This window comes from Anopheles merus, chromosome 3L (genome assembly GCF_017562075.2).
Source record: "Anopheles merus strain MAF chromosome 3L, AmerM5.1, whole genome shotgun sequence".
In the NCBI taxonomy this organism is placed as follows: Eukaryota; Metazoa; Arthropoda; class Insecta; order Diptera; family Culicidae; genus Anopheles; species Anopheles merus.
Window position 1 is genome coordinate 3,909,978 of NC_054085.1, and position 19,588 is coordinate 3,929,565.

The 19,588-nt window shown below is 42.9% G+C and overlaps 1 protein-coding gene across 1 annotated transcript in view; it reads right to left on the reverse strand.

Moving 5' to 3' along the window:
* Window positions 1-17,848: 17,848 nt before the first annotated feature.
* Window positions 17,849-19,588, reverse strand: part of LOC121598804 — a 2,364-nt gene continuing 624 nt past the window's right edge. The window contains exon 2 of the mRNA XM_041926090.1: window positions 17,849-19,300. Coding sequence (XP_041782024.1) covers window positions 17,849-19,300 — 1,452 coding nt within the window. The remainder of the gene's footprint in view (window positions 19,301-19,588) is intronic.

Genomic DNA, 19,588 nt, shown 5'->3' on the forward strand with positions numbered 1-19,588 from the left:
TCAAGCAGTGACATTTGACCCACGATTACTGCTCGACTGTGGGACTGCTCGACTAACGATGAGGATCGAGCAAATCGCAAGCCCGCGAATTTGCAATGGTGGAAAAGCCATAAAAGGGAAATTTGGGAAAGCACTTTCTCTTTTTCTCGTCATCACCGCGGAACCAGAAGCAGTGGAATTTTTTTAACCACTTTGTTATAAGTAAATTTACAGTACCACCGTTACGTACTGCGTTAATAGAATACAATAAAGTGAAGTTAAGAGAACCTAACTAACGTCGCGAGTGAATCATTTCGGGAAAAAAAATATCACCGGACGTTGCTAACGCAACACAGCCGTTATCTTAATGTTTGTTTGGTTGTTTTTGATGTGTGAGACTGCGTTTATATATTGGCAAACATACCCGGATTTGGTTAAAAACCATCCATTTCTTTGTCCATATTTTAAGCAGAATGCTTCTCGGATATGAAGAGTGATAATACTACCCCTCTGATGGATAAATGGATAATTGAAGCTATTTTTCTTTTTATGGACATAATATTCGTCCTGTTCAAACGATCTGTTGATTACTTGCTCTAAGCATTTGTACCCATTGCACAATAAAAGTTTTATTTGCTGTAGTAGATTTTCGAACTTATGGGATGATAACGTACATAGTGGACTAAAATGTTACACTTCTTTGTAAACGTGTAGCAGATTGTGAATATTACTTGAAACAAATATAGGTCCGTAAATATCTGCATACTTTTTTTTACAAATAGTTGAAGCAAATTATTAGCAAGTGGCCAATGTTCTTTGCAGACATCGGATGAATACAATGTTAAAGCGAAAAAATATAACATAAAGTGTTTATGCTGCTCAGAACTCATCACGCTCTTGAAACATACAACACTTGCATAAAATAAAAACGATAAAATTTCTGATCGACGGAATTGCAACTGAACTGGTCAAGAATGGAGGTGCAAGACTAGAAAACGAGATTCATCAAAGTGTTACTGAGGTGTGGGATAGCGAATCAATGCCTTGTGATTGGAATCTCGGCATCATCTACCCCATAGACAAGAAGGGTGACAGGTTGGACTGCAACAACTACTGGGGTATTACGGTGTTGAATACCGCCTATAAAATATTCGCCCTGATCCTTCAGGATCGCCTTGTCCCGCACGTCGAAGAGATAGTCGGAAACTATCAAAGAGGATTCTGAAACGGAAAATCCACTGATCCAACCACTGATTAGATCTTCACCATGCGGCAGATCTTGGAGAAGATGACTGAAGAGATGGTATGTGTCGTTTCTGTATTCATATACTTTAAAGCCGCGTATGATAGCATAGCCAGGGTAAAACTGTAAGACGCTATGAACTCATTTGCAATCCCGGCCAAACTGATAAGGCTAGTTAGAATGACTATGACCAACGTCACATGCCAGGTGAGGGTGGATGGAAAACTCTCAGGACCTTTTGCTACCACCAAGGGTCTGCGCCAGGGGGACGGGCTTGCCTGTCTCCTATTCAACTTGGCGCTAGAGAGAGCCATCCGTGACTCGAGGGTGGAGACTACGGGAACCATCTTCTGTAAGTCAACCCAGATCCTGGCATACGCTGATGATATAGACATCATTGGTCTGCGGCTCTCCTATGTAGCAGAAGCCTACCAAGGGATCGAGCAGGCGGCAGAGAGCCTCGGATTGCAGATAAACGAGGCAAAGACCAAACTGATGGTGGCAACATCAGCGGACCCGCCAACAAATAATCAGAATCTACGTAGGCGTGACGTTCAGATAGGTGAACACACTTTTGAAGTCGTTCCAGAATTATCCTATCTTGGGTCAAAGGTCAGCAACGACAACAGCATGGAAGCTGAGTTGCGCGCAAGGATGCTGGCTGCCAACCGGTCATTCTACAGCCGGAAAAATCAGTTCACCTCAAAGAACCTGTCGCGACGGACGAAGCTGGGACTATATAGTACCTATATAGTACCAGTACTCACATACGCCTCTGAGACATGGACACTGTCCAAATCTGACGAAACTCTGTTAGCCGCGTTCAAGAGGAAGATGCTCAGAAGGATACTTGGTCATACAGTATGCGTGGAAGGACAATGGAGGAGCCGCTATAATGACGAGCTATACGAGATGTACGGCGACCTCACTGTCGTACAGCGTATAAAGCTCGCCAGGCTCCGGTGGGCTGGCCATGTCGTACGCATGGAAACGGACGACCCAGCCCGTAAAGCCCGTCTTTGTAGGCCGTCCACAAGGACAGAGGAAGCGTGGAAGGCCCAAATTGAGGGGGCAATATGGCGGGGAAGCGTCCGCCATTAAGGCCGAGATAACGGAATGGCAGACGAAGGCACGAGACCGTGAGCGATTTCGGACACTCCTGAGGCAGGCCAAGACCGCAAAGCGGTTGTAGCGCCGGATAAGTAAGTAAGTAAGAAGGCTCGAGCTGGTGAATCGGCAATTATAGCACGTATTTTAAAGTTCACCCTCTTACCGTCGACTTCTACTCCATTTTACATTAAAAGATTTAAGACTTCGAAAAACGGTTTAAGAAAATGCTCAATACTAGCGGGTTTTGTAGTTCCACAATAAATTGAAAAAAAAAAACATAACTGGAATTTCTGGTTTGTCATGGACATTAATTAATATAGGCCAGAACTGTAGGTTTTTACTTTTGAATAAGGGTAAACACTAGCTATAGACACATTCAGCTCAAGTTTTAACGCCAGGATCCAGAGATATGCCACTGTAAATAGTTATGATTGAATTTATCATCATCACAGAACACGGTCACTGTTCTGAATACGTACCTTAGCTGCTTGGTAACACATTCTTGCATTTTACGATGCCAATACTGTCCTCCTTCAACTGTCTTTATATCGGTCGAAATATTTCGTTTTACCTTCAGCAAAGTTCTTGCATCCATAGGCAGCTTACAAGAGCTCACATTCCGAACGATCTCGATTACTTTAGCAACTGAGCCATAAGTTTGGTTTGTTGATATGGCCCAGTCGCGTAAAGCACCTTCTGTAGAGTATGGTTCATCGGATGTTCCTGGTTCAATGTTATCGTCCTAATTTTCAATCAAATAATCAACAACATCATCATCAGTTTCTGATTCATATGCAGCTTCATGAGACTCAACAGTTTCTCTAATGATTTCATCATCCGGTGTAAATGTTTCACAATTTTCTAAGCTATTCGACTCGCGTTGAACTACTGTAGTTAGCAAAAAATATATATCAAATGAATGTGCTAATTACACAATCAATCCCATACCATTGGGAATTTCAGTAGAACCGGCACCGTCTCCATTCAATTCTTCTTGTTCCAAACGATCACGGTGGCGATACAGGTACGAATTATACTTGATCCGATTGAAAAATCTTTTATCAATTATTACCACTTGGCAAATGTTCACAAAATAAAACTTCCGGCATAAAATCTGTATAATAATTACCGCTGCCTTAAGATTGATTGTTGTTGTTTAGGCAATTGGTATGTTTTTGACATGCCAATGAAAACAACACGACTGCTGTGAAAAATACCACCATCATCAAGAAAAACATACAGAAGAAGAAACACGATCAAAGCTCGCCTTAGGGTTTTGTTCGATACACATTTGAAAATTTAAGAAAATGCAACTGAATTTACTCGTAAAGTGTTTATAATTGAATGTTTTCTCAAATAAAAACAATTTTTTTGTTTTTTTCTGCTTATTTTGCTACGAAAATGCATACATAGTTAGTCAAGCTGTTAACCATGTAGTATAAACTAGGCGTTTTGATCTTTCGGACCGTCATTTGCAGCCTGGGAGGTCTCGCACAATTGTCCCATGCCTAGTAAGAATGTATTTTTGAAACGACGACGAGCGGAATAGATTGAGGGAAGGCGACGAATACTTCAACACTAGAGAACAATGCTCGACAAAACCGTATCACGACGACCGAAAACCGACCGAGGGGTGGAGGAGGTGGATCGAATGAGGGAGAACGTTGACACAGACTTTTTCTCTTTCGAAGGTGTTGCTTTATTGAGTTCTGATCAACGACTGCCCGCTCAGCCCAAATTCTCTTCTTTATGACTTCATTCCGATTGCATCAGGCAATACTAACTTTCAACTCTACATACAATTCTACATGTATGTGTTAATGTGCAGCGAAATTTGTATCTGTATCTCACTCCCCTACCCCCACATACACTCTGCGCGCACTCTTAAAATTTTGGCACGCACTCTACGTCCAACACAATGCAAAAGGTCGTTTTAACCGCTCGTACTGATCAAAGTTGCGATGGTCCAATCGGAACGCCGACACTTCAAGTCACAGAATTGGTGGGAAGAAAAGTTTTTTTGACCAAATCGACATCACACACGCGACGACACTGTTATGAAGGTGTTTAGGGCGAAATGCGAGAAGAGAGCCAATCTGCGCAAATAGTTCGGCTCCGAGTGGCTGGTCACTCAGCGAGCCGAGAGGACACTCACTCTGCACGATCGAAAGGACGATCGGCCACTCAGCACGATCAAAAGAACGATCATACGATCTCTTGGAAATAGGCGGCCGAGCGGAACGGCCACACTAAAAGGGCACTTAGAGTTAATAAATTATATAGATGTATTATTTTAAATAGCCGGTCTCATGGAACAGTCGTCAACTCGTACGACTTAACAACATGCCCGTCATGGGTTCAAGCCCCAAATAGACCGTGCCGCCATACGTAGGACTGACTATCCTGCTATGGGGGGAAATCAATAAGTCACTGAAAGCCAACCCCACAAGTGTGTTGGCAGGCCTTGACCGGCATCGGTTGTTGAGCCAAAGAAGAAGAAAGATTATTTTAAATAAGTACAACATAAATTGTACAATCCCCCGCAATATCACAAAACACACACATCGTCACATCGACATGCCGTCGATGGAAGTGACGGATAAAAAGCATTTGCCCGCGTTTGAAAGGGTTGGACAAGTGATGGATGCGTATTGTAAACGGCTGCTAAGAGTTTAATGAATTTATCTAAATGGTTTGAAAATAGTACCATGCCGTGCAGTAGTTTTGGTATTAACCAGCAGTGCACTATTCGGATTAGTGTTTGTCGGGATGCCTTCGTCTTTCGACAGCCCATAATTTTGAAAAAAAATAGACATTGTTTGGTGCTGGTTTTGAGCTGGCTAAAATGATCGGAAAAGGACTATTTGGAATCCATGATGACTCCTAATATTCGTGCATTTATGCTGTTTTGAATCGGTCTATTGTTTATTGTAAGTGGTGTGGTATGTGTGTCATGTGTGTGTGGGCAGATGTGTAAGATGGAACATTTTTGAGGTAGACGACTGAAAGCCAGTCTAACGGCACCATTGTGCAAGCTTGTTGAGACCGGCTTGCAGGTTGTCCCTGGATTCGGTTGGTGTGCTTGCGGCAGATATTAGTAGGATATCATCCGCATAAATCAATGGTGTGATGTTTAGTGGGTTGGATAGAAAAAGTGATTCAATGCCGATTATGAATAGAATGGGTGATAGAATCACTCCTTGGGGCACGCCATTTCTGAGGGTGTGAATGGTGGATGTGTGTGAGCCTATTTGCACTGAAAAGGTTCTATTTCTTAGGAAATCCTCAATGAAATTAGTGAGGTTTCCTTGGAAACTCCAACGGTGAAGCTGGTAGAAAATTATGTACCACCATGAGCAATCAAAAGCTTTACTCAAGTCTACGACTTGGCAGTCTGTGTGGTGACGGTTTGTTTTGGCAGTATTTAGTATTTCGTGTAACTGGTTGAGGTATGTGTCTATACCCAGACCATGTCTGAATGCGTGTTGGTTTTGGTGTATTAGGTTTTGGTTTTTTAATTATTGGCAGAGTCCATTCTTGGTTGACCATTTTTTCAAGCACTTTCCCAATGCAATTAAGCAGAGAAATCGGTCTATAGTTATCCACGTGATTCGTTCGTTTTTTAAGGGTTTTGGGATAAATATGGTTAGGCTCTATTTCACTAGGAATGGAACCAGTTTCCCATATGTGGTTGTAAATGTTTAGCAGATGTGATAAGGCGGATGGAGGGAGGTGTTGTAGTAGTGGGTATCCTATTGTGTCTGGACCGGCTCCTATTGGTGGCCAGTTTTGTTTCCTTAACGGCTGTTTTGAAATGCTGAGCCAAAACATCGGTCTTGAATTTGTTTCGCTTTTTTTTTGTTATTTGTACGGCGCCTAAGGTGCATTCGCCTGTTTTTGATGGCTATTACTACCTCTTTATTCCACCATGGAACGTACTTACGTAGTAAGGTGCCGATCGTCCGGAGGATGGAGGATGTCGCTTCTTTTAATTATTTTCTATCTTTTTATTTTTAAGAAAATTTTAGCTAACAACTGTTCATTATGGTTGAGAATGACCCAAGGGAAGGCATTCAAAGCTTTTTGGTAGGCTTCCCAGTTAGCTTTATCATATTTCCATCTGGGTCGGATGGTTGTGGGTGCTGTGTTGCGTTTGCATTTGATGATCATGGGAATATGACCACTCCCATGCAGATCGTCCATTACTGAGATGGAAAAGTGTGGAACGATCGGGTATGAGGTGGCACAATGGTCAAGTGAGGGTTGTTTGCCTGTGTCCGGCGAGAGTCTGGTTGGTGTTTTGTGGTACAGAACCTGTGTAAGATTATTTTGGAACGTGTCCTGCAGGAGGGTTCACTGGCTATTGGTGATTGCATATCCCAAGCCCTTGTGCTGGATAAAGTCGCCAACCAACATAAGGATATGTGAAATTTGGTTGAAAAGGTTGTCAATTAACAATTGCAGGTTCGGATTTAGCCTATCGATAGGTGTGAGGTAAATGAAAACAATGGTTACTTCTATGGGGGTATTTATTTGGATGGCTATTGCAGGCAAATCAGTTTGAAGGGTTACATGTTCGAAGGGTATGTGGTTTAGGATGCTTAAGCAAACAGTACGTCTGAGTATGGCTGCTGGTTTAGTTATCCATGTATAATTATAGCGAATTTGCAATGGTGGAAAAGCCATAAAAGGGAAATTTGGGAAAGCACTTTCTCTTTTTCTCGTCATCACCGCGGAACCAGAAGCAGTGGAATTTTTTTAACCACTTTGTTATAAGTAAATTTACAGTACCACCGTTACGTACTGCGTTAATAGAATACAATAAAGTGAAGTTAAGAGAACCTAACTAACGTCGCGAGTGAATCATTTCGGGAAAAAAAATATCACCGGACGTTGCTAACGCAACACAGCCGTTATCTTAATGTTTGTTTGGTTGTTTTTGATGTGTGAGACTGCGTTTATATATTGGCAAACATACCCGGATTTGGTTAAAAACCATCCATTTCTTTGTCCATATTTTAAGCAGAATGCTTCTCGGATATGAAGAGTGATAATACTACCCCTCTGATGGATAAATGGATAATTGAAGCTATTTTTCTTTTTATGGACATAATATTCGTCCTGTTCAAACGATCTGTTGATTACTTGCTCTAAGCATTTGTACCCATTGCACAATAAAAGTTTTATTTGCTGTAGTAGATTTTCGAACTTATGGGATGATAACGTACATAGTGGACTAAAATGTTACACTTCTTTGTAAACGTGTAGCAGATTGTGAATATTACTTGAAACAAATATAGGTCCGTAAATATCTGCATACTTTTTTTTACAAATAGTTGAAGCAAATTATTAGCAAGTGGCCAATGTTCTTTGCAGACATCGGATGAATACAATGTTAAAGCGAAAAAATATAACATAAAGTGTTTATGCTGCTCAGAACTCATCACGCTCTTGAAACATACAACACTTGCATAAAATAAAAACGATAAAATTTCTGATCGACGGAATTGCAACTGAACTGGTCAAGAATGGAGGTGCAAGACTAGAAAACGAGATTCATCAAAGTGTTACTGAGGTGTGGGATAGCGAATCAATGCCTTGTGATTGGAATCTCGGCATCATCTACCCCATAGACAAGAAGGGTGACAGGTTGGACTGCAACAACTACTGGGGTATTACGGTGTTGAATACCGCCTATAAAATATTCGCCCTGATCCTTCAGGATCGCCTTGTCCCGCACGTCGAAGAGATAGTCGGAAACTATCAAAGAGGATTCTGAAACGGAAAATCCACTGATCCAACCACTGATTAGATCTTCACCATGCGGCAGATCTTGGAGAAGATGACTGAAGAGATGGTATGTGTCGTTTCTGTATTCATATACTTTAAAGCCGCGTATGATAGCATAGCCAGGGTAAAACTGTAAGACGCTATGAACTCATTTGCAATCCCGGCCAAACTGATAAGGCTAGTTAGAATGACTATGACCAACGTCACATGCCAGGTGAGGGTGGATGGAAAACTCTCAGGACCTTTTGCTACCACCAAGGGTCTGCGCCAGGGGGACGGGCTTGCCTGTCTCCTATTCAACTTGGCGCTAGAGAGAGCCATCCGTGACTCGAGGGTGGAGACTACGGGAACCATCTTCTGTAAGTCAACCCAGATCCTGGCATACGCTGATGATATAGACATCATTGGTCTGCGGCTCTCCTATGTAGCAGAAGCCTACCAAGGGATCGAGCAGGCGGCAGAGAGCCTCGGATTGCAGATAAACGAGGCAAAGACCAAACTGATGGTGGCAACATCAGCGGACCCGCCAACAAATAATCAGAATCTACGTAGGCGTGACGTTCAGATAGGTGAACACACTTTTGAAGTCGTTCCAGAATTATCCTATCTTGGGTCAAAGGTCAGCAACGACAACAGCATGGAAGCTGAGTTGCGCGCAAGGATGCTGGCTGCCAACCGGTCATTCTACAGCCGGAAAAATCAGTTCACCTCAAAGAACCTGTCGCGACGGACGAAGCTGGGACTATATAGTACCTATATAGTACCAGTACTCACATACGCCTCTGAGACATGGACACTGTCCAAATCTGACGAAACTCTGTTAGCCGCGTTCAAGAGGAAGATGCTCAGAAGGATACTTGGTCATACAGTATGCGTGGAAGGACAATGGAGGAGCCGCTATAATGACGAGCTATACGAGATGTACGGCGACCTCACTGTCGTACAGCGTATAAAGCTCGCCAGGCTCCGGTGGGCTGGCCATGTCGTACGCATGGAAACGGACGACCCAGCCCGTAAAGCCCGTCTTTGTAGGCCGTCCACAAGGACAGAGGAAGCGTGGAAGGCCCAAATTGAGGGGGCAATATGGCGGGGAAGCGTCCGCCATTAAGGCCGAGATAACGGAATGGCAGACGAAGGCACGAGACCGTGAGCGATTTCGGACACTCCTGAGGCAGGCCAAGACCGCAAAGCGGTTGTAGCGCCGGATAAGTAAGTAAGTAAGAAGGCTCGAGCTGGTGAATCGGCAATTATAGCACGTATTTTAAAGTTCACCCTCTTACCGTCGACTTCTACTCCATTTTACATTAAAAGATTTAAGACTTCGAAAAACGGTTTAAGAAAATGCTCAATACTAGCGGGTTTTGTAGTTGCACAATAAATTGAAAAAAAAAACATAACTGGAATTTCTGGTTTGTCATGGACATTAATTAATATAGGCCAGAACTGTAGGTTTTTACTTTTGAATAAGGGTAAACACTAGCTATAGACACATTCAGCTCAAGTTTTAACGCCAGGATCCAGAGATATGCCACTGTAAATAGTTATGATTGAATTTATCATCATCACAGAACACGGTCACTGTTCTGAATACGTACCTTAGCTGCTTGGTAACACATTCTTGCATTTTACGATGCCAATACTGTCCTCCTTCAACTGTCTTTATATCGGTCGAAATATTTCGTTTTACCTTCAGCAAAGTTCTTGCATCCATAGGCAGCTTACAAGAGCTCACATTCCGAACGATCTCGATTACTTTAGCAACTGAGCCATAAGTTTGGTTTGTTGATATGGCCCAGTCGCGTAAAGCACCTTCTGTAGAGTATGGTTCATCGGATGTTCCTGGTTCAATGTTATCGTCCTAATTTTCAATCAAATAATCAACAACATCATCATCAGTTTCTGATTCATATGCAGCTTCATGAGACTCAACAGTTTCTCTAATGATTTCATCATCCGGTGTAAATGTTTCACAATTTTCTAAGCTATTCGACTCGCGTTGAACTACTGTAGTTAGCAAAAAATATATATCAAATGAATGTGCTAATTACACAATCAATCCCATACCATTGGGAATTTCAGTAGAACCGGCACCGTCTCCATTCAATTCTTCTTGTTCCAAACGATCACGGTGGCGATACAGGTACGAATTATACTTGATCCGATTGAAAAATCTTTTATCAATTATTACCACTTGGCAAATGTTCACAAAATAAAACTTCCGGCATAAAATCTGTATAATAATTACCGCTGCCTTAAGATTGATTGTTGTTGTTTAGGCAATTGGTATGTTTTTGACATGCCAATGAAAACAACACGACTGCTGTGAAAAATACCACCATCATCAAGAAAAACATACAGAAGAAGAAACACGATCAAAGCTCGCCTTAGGGTTTTGTTCGATACACATTTGAAAATTTAAGAAAATGCAACTGAATTTACTCGTAAAGTGTTTATAATTGAATGTTTTCTCAAATAAAAACAATTTTTTTGTTTTTTTTCTGCTTATTTTGCTACGAAAATGCATACATAGTTAGTCAAGCTGTTAACCATGTAGTATAAACTAGGCGTTTTGATCTTTCGGACCGTCATTTGCAGCCTGGGAGGTCTCGCACAATTGTCCCATGCCTAGTAAGAATGTATTTTTGAAACGACGACGAGCGGAATAGATTGAGGGAAGGCGACGAATACTTCAACACTAGAGAACAATGCTCGACAAAACCGTATCACGACGACCGAAAACCGACCGAGGGGTGGAGGAGGTGGATCGAATGAGGGAGAACGTTGACACAGACTTTTTCTCTTTCGAAGGTGTTGCTTTATTGAGTTCTGATCAACGACTGCCCGCTCAGCCCAAATTCTCTTCTTTATGACTTCATTCCGATTGCATCAGGCAATACTAACTTTCAACTCTACATACAATTCTACATGTATGTGTTAATGTGCAGCGAAATTTGTATCTGTATCTCACTCCCCTACCCCCACATACACTCTGCGCGCACTCTTAAAATTTTGGCACGCACTCTACGTCCAACACAATGCAAAAGGTCGTTTTAACCGCTCGTACTGATCAAAGTTGCGATGGTCCAATCGGAACGCCGACACTTCAAGTCACAGAATTGGTGGGAAGAAAAGTTTTTTTGACCAAATCGACATCACACACGCGACGACACTGTTATGAAGGTGTTTAGGGCGAAATGCGAGAAGAGAGCCAATCTGCGCAAATAGTTCGGCTCCGAGTGGCTGGTCACTCAGCGAGCCGAGAGGACACTCACTCTGCACGATCGAAAGGACGATCGGCCACTCAGCACGATCAAAAGAACGATCATACGATCTCTTGGAAATAGGCGGCCGAGCGGAACGGCCACACTAAAAGGGCACTTAGAGTTAATAAATTATATAGATGTATTATTTTAAATAGCCGGTCTCATGGAACAGTCGTCAACTCGTACGACTTAACAACATGCCCGTCATGGGTTCAAGCCCCAAATAGACCGTGCCGCCATACGTAGGACTGACTATCCTGCTATGGGGGGAAATCAATAAGTCACTGAAAGCCAACCCCACAAGTGTGTTGGCAGGCCTTGACCGGCATCGGTTGTTGAGCCAAAGAAGAAGAAAGATTATTTTAAATAAGTACAACATAAATTGTACAATCCCCCGCAATATCACAAAACACACACATCGTCACATCGACATGCCGTCGATGGAAGTGACGGATAAAAAGCATTTGCCCGCGTTTGAAAGGGTTGGACAAGTGATGGATGCGTATTGTAAACGGCTGCTAAGAGTTTAATGAATTTATCTAAATGGTTTGAAAATAGTACCATGCCGTGCAGTAGTTTTGGTATTAACCAGCAGTGCACTATTCGGATTAGTGTTTGTCGGGATGCCTTCGTCTTTCGACAGCCCATAATTTTGAAAAAAAATAGACATTGTTTGGTGCTGGTTTTGAGCTGGCTAAAATGATCGGAAAAGGACTATTTGGAATCCATGATGACTCCTAATATTCGTGCATTTATGCTGTTTTGAATCGGTCTATTGTTTATTGTAAGTGGTGTGGTATGTGTGTCATGTGTGTGTGGGCAGATGTGTAAGATGGAACATTTTTGAGGTAGACGACTGAAAGCCAGTCTAACGGCACCATTGTGCAAGCTTGTTGAGACCGGCTTGCAGGTTGTCCCTGGATTCGGTTGGTGTGCTTGCGGCAGATATTAGTAGGATATCATCCGCATAAATCAATGGTGTGATGTTTAGTGGGTTGGATAGAAAAAGTGATTCAATGCCGATTATGAATAGAATGGGTGATAGAATCACTCCTTGGGGCACGCCATTTCTGAGGGTGTGAATGGTGGATGTGTGTGAGCCTATTTGCACTGAAAAGGTTCTATTTCTTAGGAAATCCTCAATGAAATTAGTGAGGTTTCCTTGGAAACTCCAACGGTGAAGCTGGTAGAAAATTATGTACCACCATGAGCAATCAAAAGCTTTACTCAAGTCTACGACTTGGCAGTCTGTGTGGTGACGGTTTGTTTTGGCAGTATTTAGTATTTCGTGTAACTGGTTGAGGTATGTGTCTATACCCAGACCATGTCTGAATGCGTGTTGGTTTTGGTGTATTAGGTTTTGGTTTTTTAATTATTGGCAGAGTCCATTCTTGGTTGACCATTTTTTCAAGCACTTTCCCAATGCAATTAAGCAGAGAAATCGGTCTATAGTTATCCACGTGATTCGTTCGTTTTTTAAGGGTTTTGGGATAAATATGGTTAGGCTCTATTTCACTAGGAATGGAACCAGTTTCCCATATGTGGTTGTAAATGTTTAGCAGATGTGATAAGGCGGATGGAGGGAGGTGTTGTAGTAGTGGGTATCCTATTGTGTCTGGACCGGCTCCTATTGGTGGCCAGTTTTGTTTCCTTAACGGCTGTTTTGAAATGCTGAGCCAAAACATCGGTCTTGAATTTGTTTCGCTTTTTTTTTGTTATTTGTACGGCGCCTAAGGTGCATTCGCCTGTTTTTGATGGCTATTACTACCTCTTTATTCCACCATGGAACGTACTTACGTAGTAAGGTGCCGATCGTCCGGAGGATGGAGGATGTCGCTTCTTTTAATTATTTTCTATCTTTTTATTTTTAAGAAAATTTTAGCTAACAACTGTTCATTATGGTTGAGAATGACCCAAGGGAAGGCATTCAAAGCTTTTGGTAGGCTTCCCAGTTAGCTTTATCATATTTCCATCTGGGTCGGATGGTTGTGGGTGCTGTGTTGCGTTTGCATTTGATGATCATGGGAATATGACCACTCCCATGCAGATCGTCCATTACTGAGATGGAAAAGTGTGGAACGATCGGGTATGAGGTGGCACAATGGTCAAGTGAGGGTTGTTTGCCTGTGTCCGGCGAGAGTCTGGTTGGTGTTTTGTGGTACAGAACCTGTGTAAGATTATTTTGGAACGTGTCCTGCAGGAGGGTTCACTGGCTATTGGTGATTGCATATCCCAAGCCCTTGTGCTGGATAAAGTCGCCAACCAACATAAGGATATGTGAAATTTGGTTGAAAAGGTTGTCAATTAACAATTGCAGGTTCGGATTTAGCCTATCGATAGGTGTGAGGTAAATGAAAACAATGGTTACTTCTATGGGGGTATTTATTTGGATGGCTATTGCAGGCAAATCAGTTTGAAGGGTTACATGTTCGAAGGGTATGTGGTTTAGGATGCTTAAGCAAACAGTACGTCTGAGTATGGCTGCTGGTTTAGTTATCCATGTATAATTATAGCGTAGTGGATCATTAAAAAGATTTTTTGATGAATATGCTTCCTGTAGTGTTACTTTGGTGGGTTGTGTTTCGACTAATATAATTTTAACTCATCGATGTTAGTGTTTGCACTAGGCTTGGGCAATTCGGTTCATTTCCATGAACTTGAATGTACCGGTTCTTTCTTTAACATGAACTGAGCGTGAATCGCGATTCAATCGTTCACGTCATTTAACCACAGTATGGTAAATCGATCTTATTTCGCGCTTGTTTCATATAATGGGTGTTTGTTAATGACTGTATAATAAGCATAACAGTTCTTTTTCACTGAGCTAAAAATCTCCTACACCTAGATTTGCAAATTTTTAATTATGTTATTTAATGATGTATCTATTATGATCAAAGCAAACAACAAATTTTAACAGCATTTTGAATTAATTTTTGTATTGCAAAAATAACACTTACACCTAGATAATTCAAGTCTTACTTAATTACAAAAACTGCATTACAAAACCATTCTTTCATAAACTCCATGTAATTAATTTTGCAACGACGTTTTGTTTACGCATTTTGTTGAATAAACAACATTTCTTGCCTTTTTGTTCACTAGTCGAAATCTATTTTCAGAATAGATCTGCCCTACTTTAGAAAAATAGCATCCCACATGGAACGGACGTTCTGGGACTGCATAAAGTGTTCATTGCAACGGTAAATAATGATGGATAAAGAACTTGATGCTCTTTTCACCAAAGAAGCGGATCATTTTCTAAATCAATATTTTCAACGCTTAAATATTGATCTAGTTCATTCTCAGCTATTTGTCTTGGTGTTTGTAGTTTTGAGCTCTCTTGCTTTTTAATAAATCGCCGAAAAGCATGTCCACATCCTTGCTAACCTTTTTGACTACTTTTTCGACTTCTACTGCGGGCTTTTGCAACGAAAGCAGCTGAGATATAATCAGTGGCGGATCTAACGGTAGGCGGACTAGGCGGTCGCCTGGTGGCGGCCTCGTAGATCGCTAGTCTATAGTATGCTGTTTGGACAAAGAACTAGCGACAAGGGCCCCCGAGGCTGGCGAATCATTTGCAACCCCCCTCCCCCCCCCCCCCCCCCCCCCCCCCCAAGCGTCAGCAAAAATTTTAGAAGTTTAGATTTTAGACTTATAATCGTAGGGCCCCCGAGGACATTTCAAATATAGTGTTCAATCTCCCAACAGCAAGTTTAGTGCCGCTACCACCCCCCGCACACCATTTACCATTTACAAGGGGGCCTCAATTCGTATTACCGCACATGTGTTTTTGAATTTTTCCACATCGTCTTGAAAGCCAAGTTGTTTAATCCTAGGATCCAATATCATAGATTTAGGTCCTTCTCATTGCAACGACAAGTTTTCAGCTTGTTTTGTAGACCTTCAATGAACAAAGCTACTAAATTTTAAACGTTATCACCTAGATTCTCATTGTTGCACACTGCAACAGGACTCTTTCTTTCGCCAGTTGGTAAATATTTTTTTAAGTTAAAACAAGCGTTTTTTAAGCTGTCTTATGATTTATTTTTTTGTTAGAGACGCTAAAACATCCGTCACTTGTTGTGGGCTTTGACGAAAGAGTGACCTTGTATCTTTCGCTTAGCCTAGATCGGGATCCTTCGGGAATGCTCAACCCGATCAGTGATATACGTTAACCACACTAAACACTGTCTGTGTCGTCCTCTTTCGGGAATCACAAGAAATAACACTGTGCCAGCGAATCGACCGTTAATAATAATTAAAACTCATCATTTCTAAACTGTGATGTTTTGGTTAACAGCACATTGCATAGTAATCCCTCGTGTGAAATGGTGATGCAGTTTTGGGCGGATACAATTTTTATAGCAGAATAGATTTATTTTAGAACCCTCACAATTTGTTCAATTGCTTCCCAATCATGAGATTCTAAAGATATTTTCATTTTCAAACTATCTGCACAAGAGAGTTATGCAATTTTGTTCTTATAAAATCGATTAAGCATATCATAGCCCAAATTTCATCCCGGTGATACTTCTTGTTTCATTTTCAATTGATATATCATTCAGCTAGCATTAGGCTTATGAACTTTTCTTAAATAACATTACCACTCTTTTTACCTCTTCTAAAATTGGTAGCACCCTTTTTTATAGCATCTTGAACAATCAAATTTAATATATGTAAAAAGCATGGTATGTGGTAAAAATTCAGCTTACCCGGCGCTCTAGCACCAATCGAACACGACATCGAACATGAAAAATGTATGGGATTTGACATGTTTGTCTTGTTTGTTTGTTCGTGTCTGACAGTGCACCTCCATATGATAATATGGGTTTGTTCGTGTCGGATGTCGTGTTCGATTACTGCTAGAGCGCCGCCTTAGTCGATGTCGCTTTCATATTGCAATCATTATCAGTCACAATTTCAACAATCTTATCCTCGCCTAATCCGCATACCGCTAGATCCGCCAATGCCAAAAGGTCAGGGCAGTTGACAAAAACTGCCGTTGGAAAACCGTTTGGTCCAGGGTTAAAGGACTTTTCTGCACTCAGCAGCGCGCGGATAATCGAGTTCTTGGTAACAACAATGCCAGCAACGGCATCACGAGGTACATTCTCCAATCCCGCACGACAAAATCGAACAGTTTTTGAGCTTGCTTTCTAGCTCGCTTTACGCCGGAACCGATCGCGAAAGTGAGCAGAAACGTCCGAAGAACCGAACGAAGCTCCTGATCGATTGAAGAGTTTACGGTATTTTCAGAGAGCGCGCTGTATGTGTTTGTCTCTTTCTGACAAAAGAGCTTCGGTACGCAACCGTGTTGGCGGAAAAATGATAATGGCCGAAAAATAGTTCACACCCACGTTCTCTTTCTCCCCTTGTAAACACAGTTTTGAGAGCGAGAGCGAACAGCCACAAGGCGAAAGTTTTAGTTTTAACTATTTATTCTCCTGAAGACAAATACAAATAAATCCAAATAAAATAGCAAATAACTTTAAAACGGTGTCACCTGCTGCTCGCTTCGTTCGCTACTGCCCTGAAGCGCGTGCAACCGTTTCCCTGTCATTTCAACTGTCACTTTCCTTAGCTGTCATTTCACTTCATTTCGTTTATACGTCCGGGTTGGACTCATCTATAGCACTGCCTTTCCTAACATTCCCCCGCCCGTGACCAACCACATTTGGTCACCCTAAGTTGCTATGTCGAGCAGTGCTAGCTTAGCTTCTGGCCTTCTAACTGCTCCTGTATTGGTGCGTACCCACGCTTGCCTTATATGACCATCAGGTCCTGCCATAATTTGCTCAACTATTCCTTTCTTCAACTGGTTCCGGATTGTTCCATCCACTACCAGTACCAAATCTCCTTCCCTAATCTCCCGCACATTTTCAAACCACTTACTCTGCCGCGAGATCACCGGTAAATATTCCTTAATCCACCGCTTCCATATTCCGTCGAGCATATGCTGCGCTAACTTCCAATTTCCCTTCAAGCTATCCCTATAGTTTGTAGGTAACACTGGCTGCTGCTTTACACCTGAAGAACTCCCCAACAGGAAATGATTCGGTGTGATTGCCTCTTGGTTCTCCGGGTCCAAGGGAACATAAGTCAACGGTCTAGAGTTGATCATCGCCTCTGCGTCTAAGATCACTGTCTCAAACGTCTCGTCGTCGGGTGCGTGCTTTGCCTCCATCACCGTGCTCATCGCCGCTTTTACGGAGCGTACCATACGCTCACACACGCCGCCCATATGTGGAGCGCCAGGCGGGTTGAAGGTCCAACGGGGGTGCGCATTCGTGAAAATCGCCGCCAGAGTTTCATTGCGCTCCTCGATCTCCCTCCGCAGCTGCCTGCTAGCACCCAAGAAATTGGTCCCGTTGTCGCTGAAGATTTTTACCGGTGCACCTCTTCTAGCCACAAATCGTCTAACCGCCAAAACGCACGATTCCGTCGATAGACTGTGCACCACCTCCTAGTGAATCGCGCGCACAGTCATACACGTGAATAAAGCGATCCAACGCTTCTCGTTCGATCTTCCTCTCTTGACCAACACTGGTCCAAAGTAATCCAGCCCGACGTAGCTGAATGGCCTAACAAAGGGCGTGAGCCTCTTCTTCGGTAACGGCGCCATTGGCGGCACTTGTGGTAGTGACCGCCTGATCTTACAGAAGACACAGTTCTTCACCGTCTTCGTTACCAACGCTCTCAGCTTTGGGATCTGAAATTGTTGCCGCAACTCATTCGTCACTGTTTCGTTGTTCGCATGACGACACAATCGATGATACCGCTCTACCATCAACTCAGCCAGTCGGGAACCCCTCGGCAGTATAACGGGATACTTAGCAGAATAAGAAACATCCGCCGCTGCACCTATCCTTCCTCGCATTCGCAATACGCCTTCATCGTCCACAAACGGCAATAGATGGTAAATGTGGCTTTGCTTCGATACCGTTCTTCCTCCAGGATTTCCATTGTTATCGTCCAAACTCAGAATGCGAACTTCTTCCGGATAGTACTCGAGTTGTGTATGCCTCCACAGAATCTTATCCGCTTCATAGAGTTCTTCTTGTCGTAGAACTCCTCCTAAAATAGGTTCGCCACGATACTTTCGTCTCAGATTGCCTACATACCTGACAACCCTTCCAATTATCCTTTGTAGCCTCTCCAATCGACTGAACCGTTCATACCGTATAGGTAATAGTCCGGTGTTAGAGTCCTCCAAGTGAAGATTTACCTGTCGTATTTCTTCTGACGGGTTGTCGCTGTTGAACCTCTGTGATGGCCAATCATCCTCCCCATGGAGTAAGAACTCTGGCCCTTGAAACCAGTTGCCACCAAAGTCGAAATTCGGCTTTCCCTTCCACTTCGTGGCCTCATCTGCCGGGTTGTGGTCAGTAGGCACCCATCTCCACTCGTCAGCCGATGTGCTCTCCAGTTTTTCGACCACCCTATGAGCCACGAAGGGTTTGTAGTTTCTTGGATCCGACCTTATCCACGACAACGCAACTGTGCTGTCCGACCAAAGCACTCGTCGTCTCACATTAATCGGATGATGCTCCTGCGTGAAGCGTAAAAATCTCGCTCCTAACGCGCAAGCCTGAAGCTCAAGCTTTGGAATAGTAAGTGGCTTCAGTGGCGCCACCTTAGCTTTCCCACCGATGAGTGTACACTGAGGTTCTCCAGCATCGTCAAATATCCTCAGATATAAGACGCATGCATAAGCGTGCTGACTAGCATCGACAAAAAAATGCCATTCGCCATTCTCGTACATCTTCCTCGATGCTGCCGCAAAGTAACTGCGTGGAATGCGTAGGTCTGCTATTACCGGAAGCAGATCAATCCATCTACGCCAATGTCTCACCTGTGTGTCGTTAATCTCTTCGTCCCACTGCGTGCCAGTTCGCCAAAGATCTTGTATCAGGATCTTGCCGTGGATCACGAACATCGCAAGCAGCCCAAGAGGATCATAAAGGGACATCACACATCGCAATACCTCTCTTTTCGTTGGAATCCTCTCTGCTATCAAGAGGTCAGACACTGCCGTGCACGCCCTAGTGCAAAATCCAAGCTCGTCAGATGCAGGGTTCCATCGCATTCCCAATACTCGTTCCGCCTCATCTCCCATGGATGATAAACATTTGATGTCACCATTTGCTTCGCCAAGACATCTCATCAGTTCCATACTGTTTGAGGTCCAATTCCTCAACTCGAA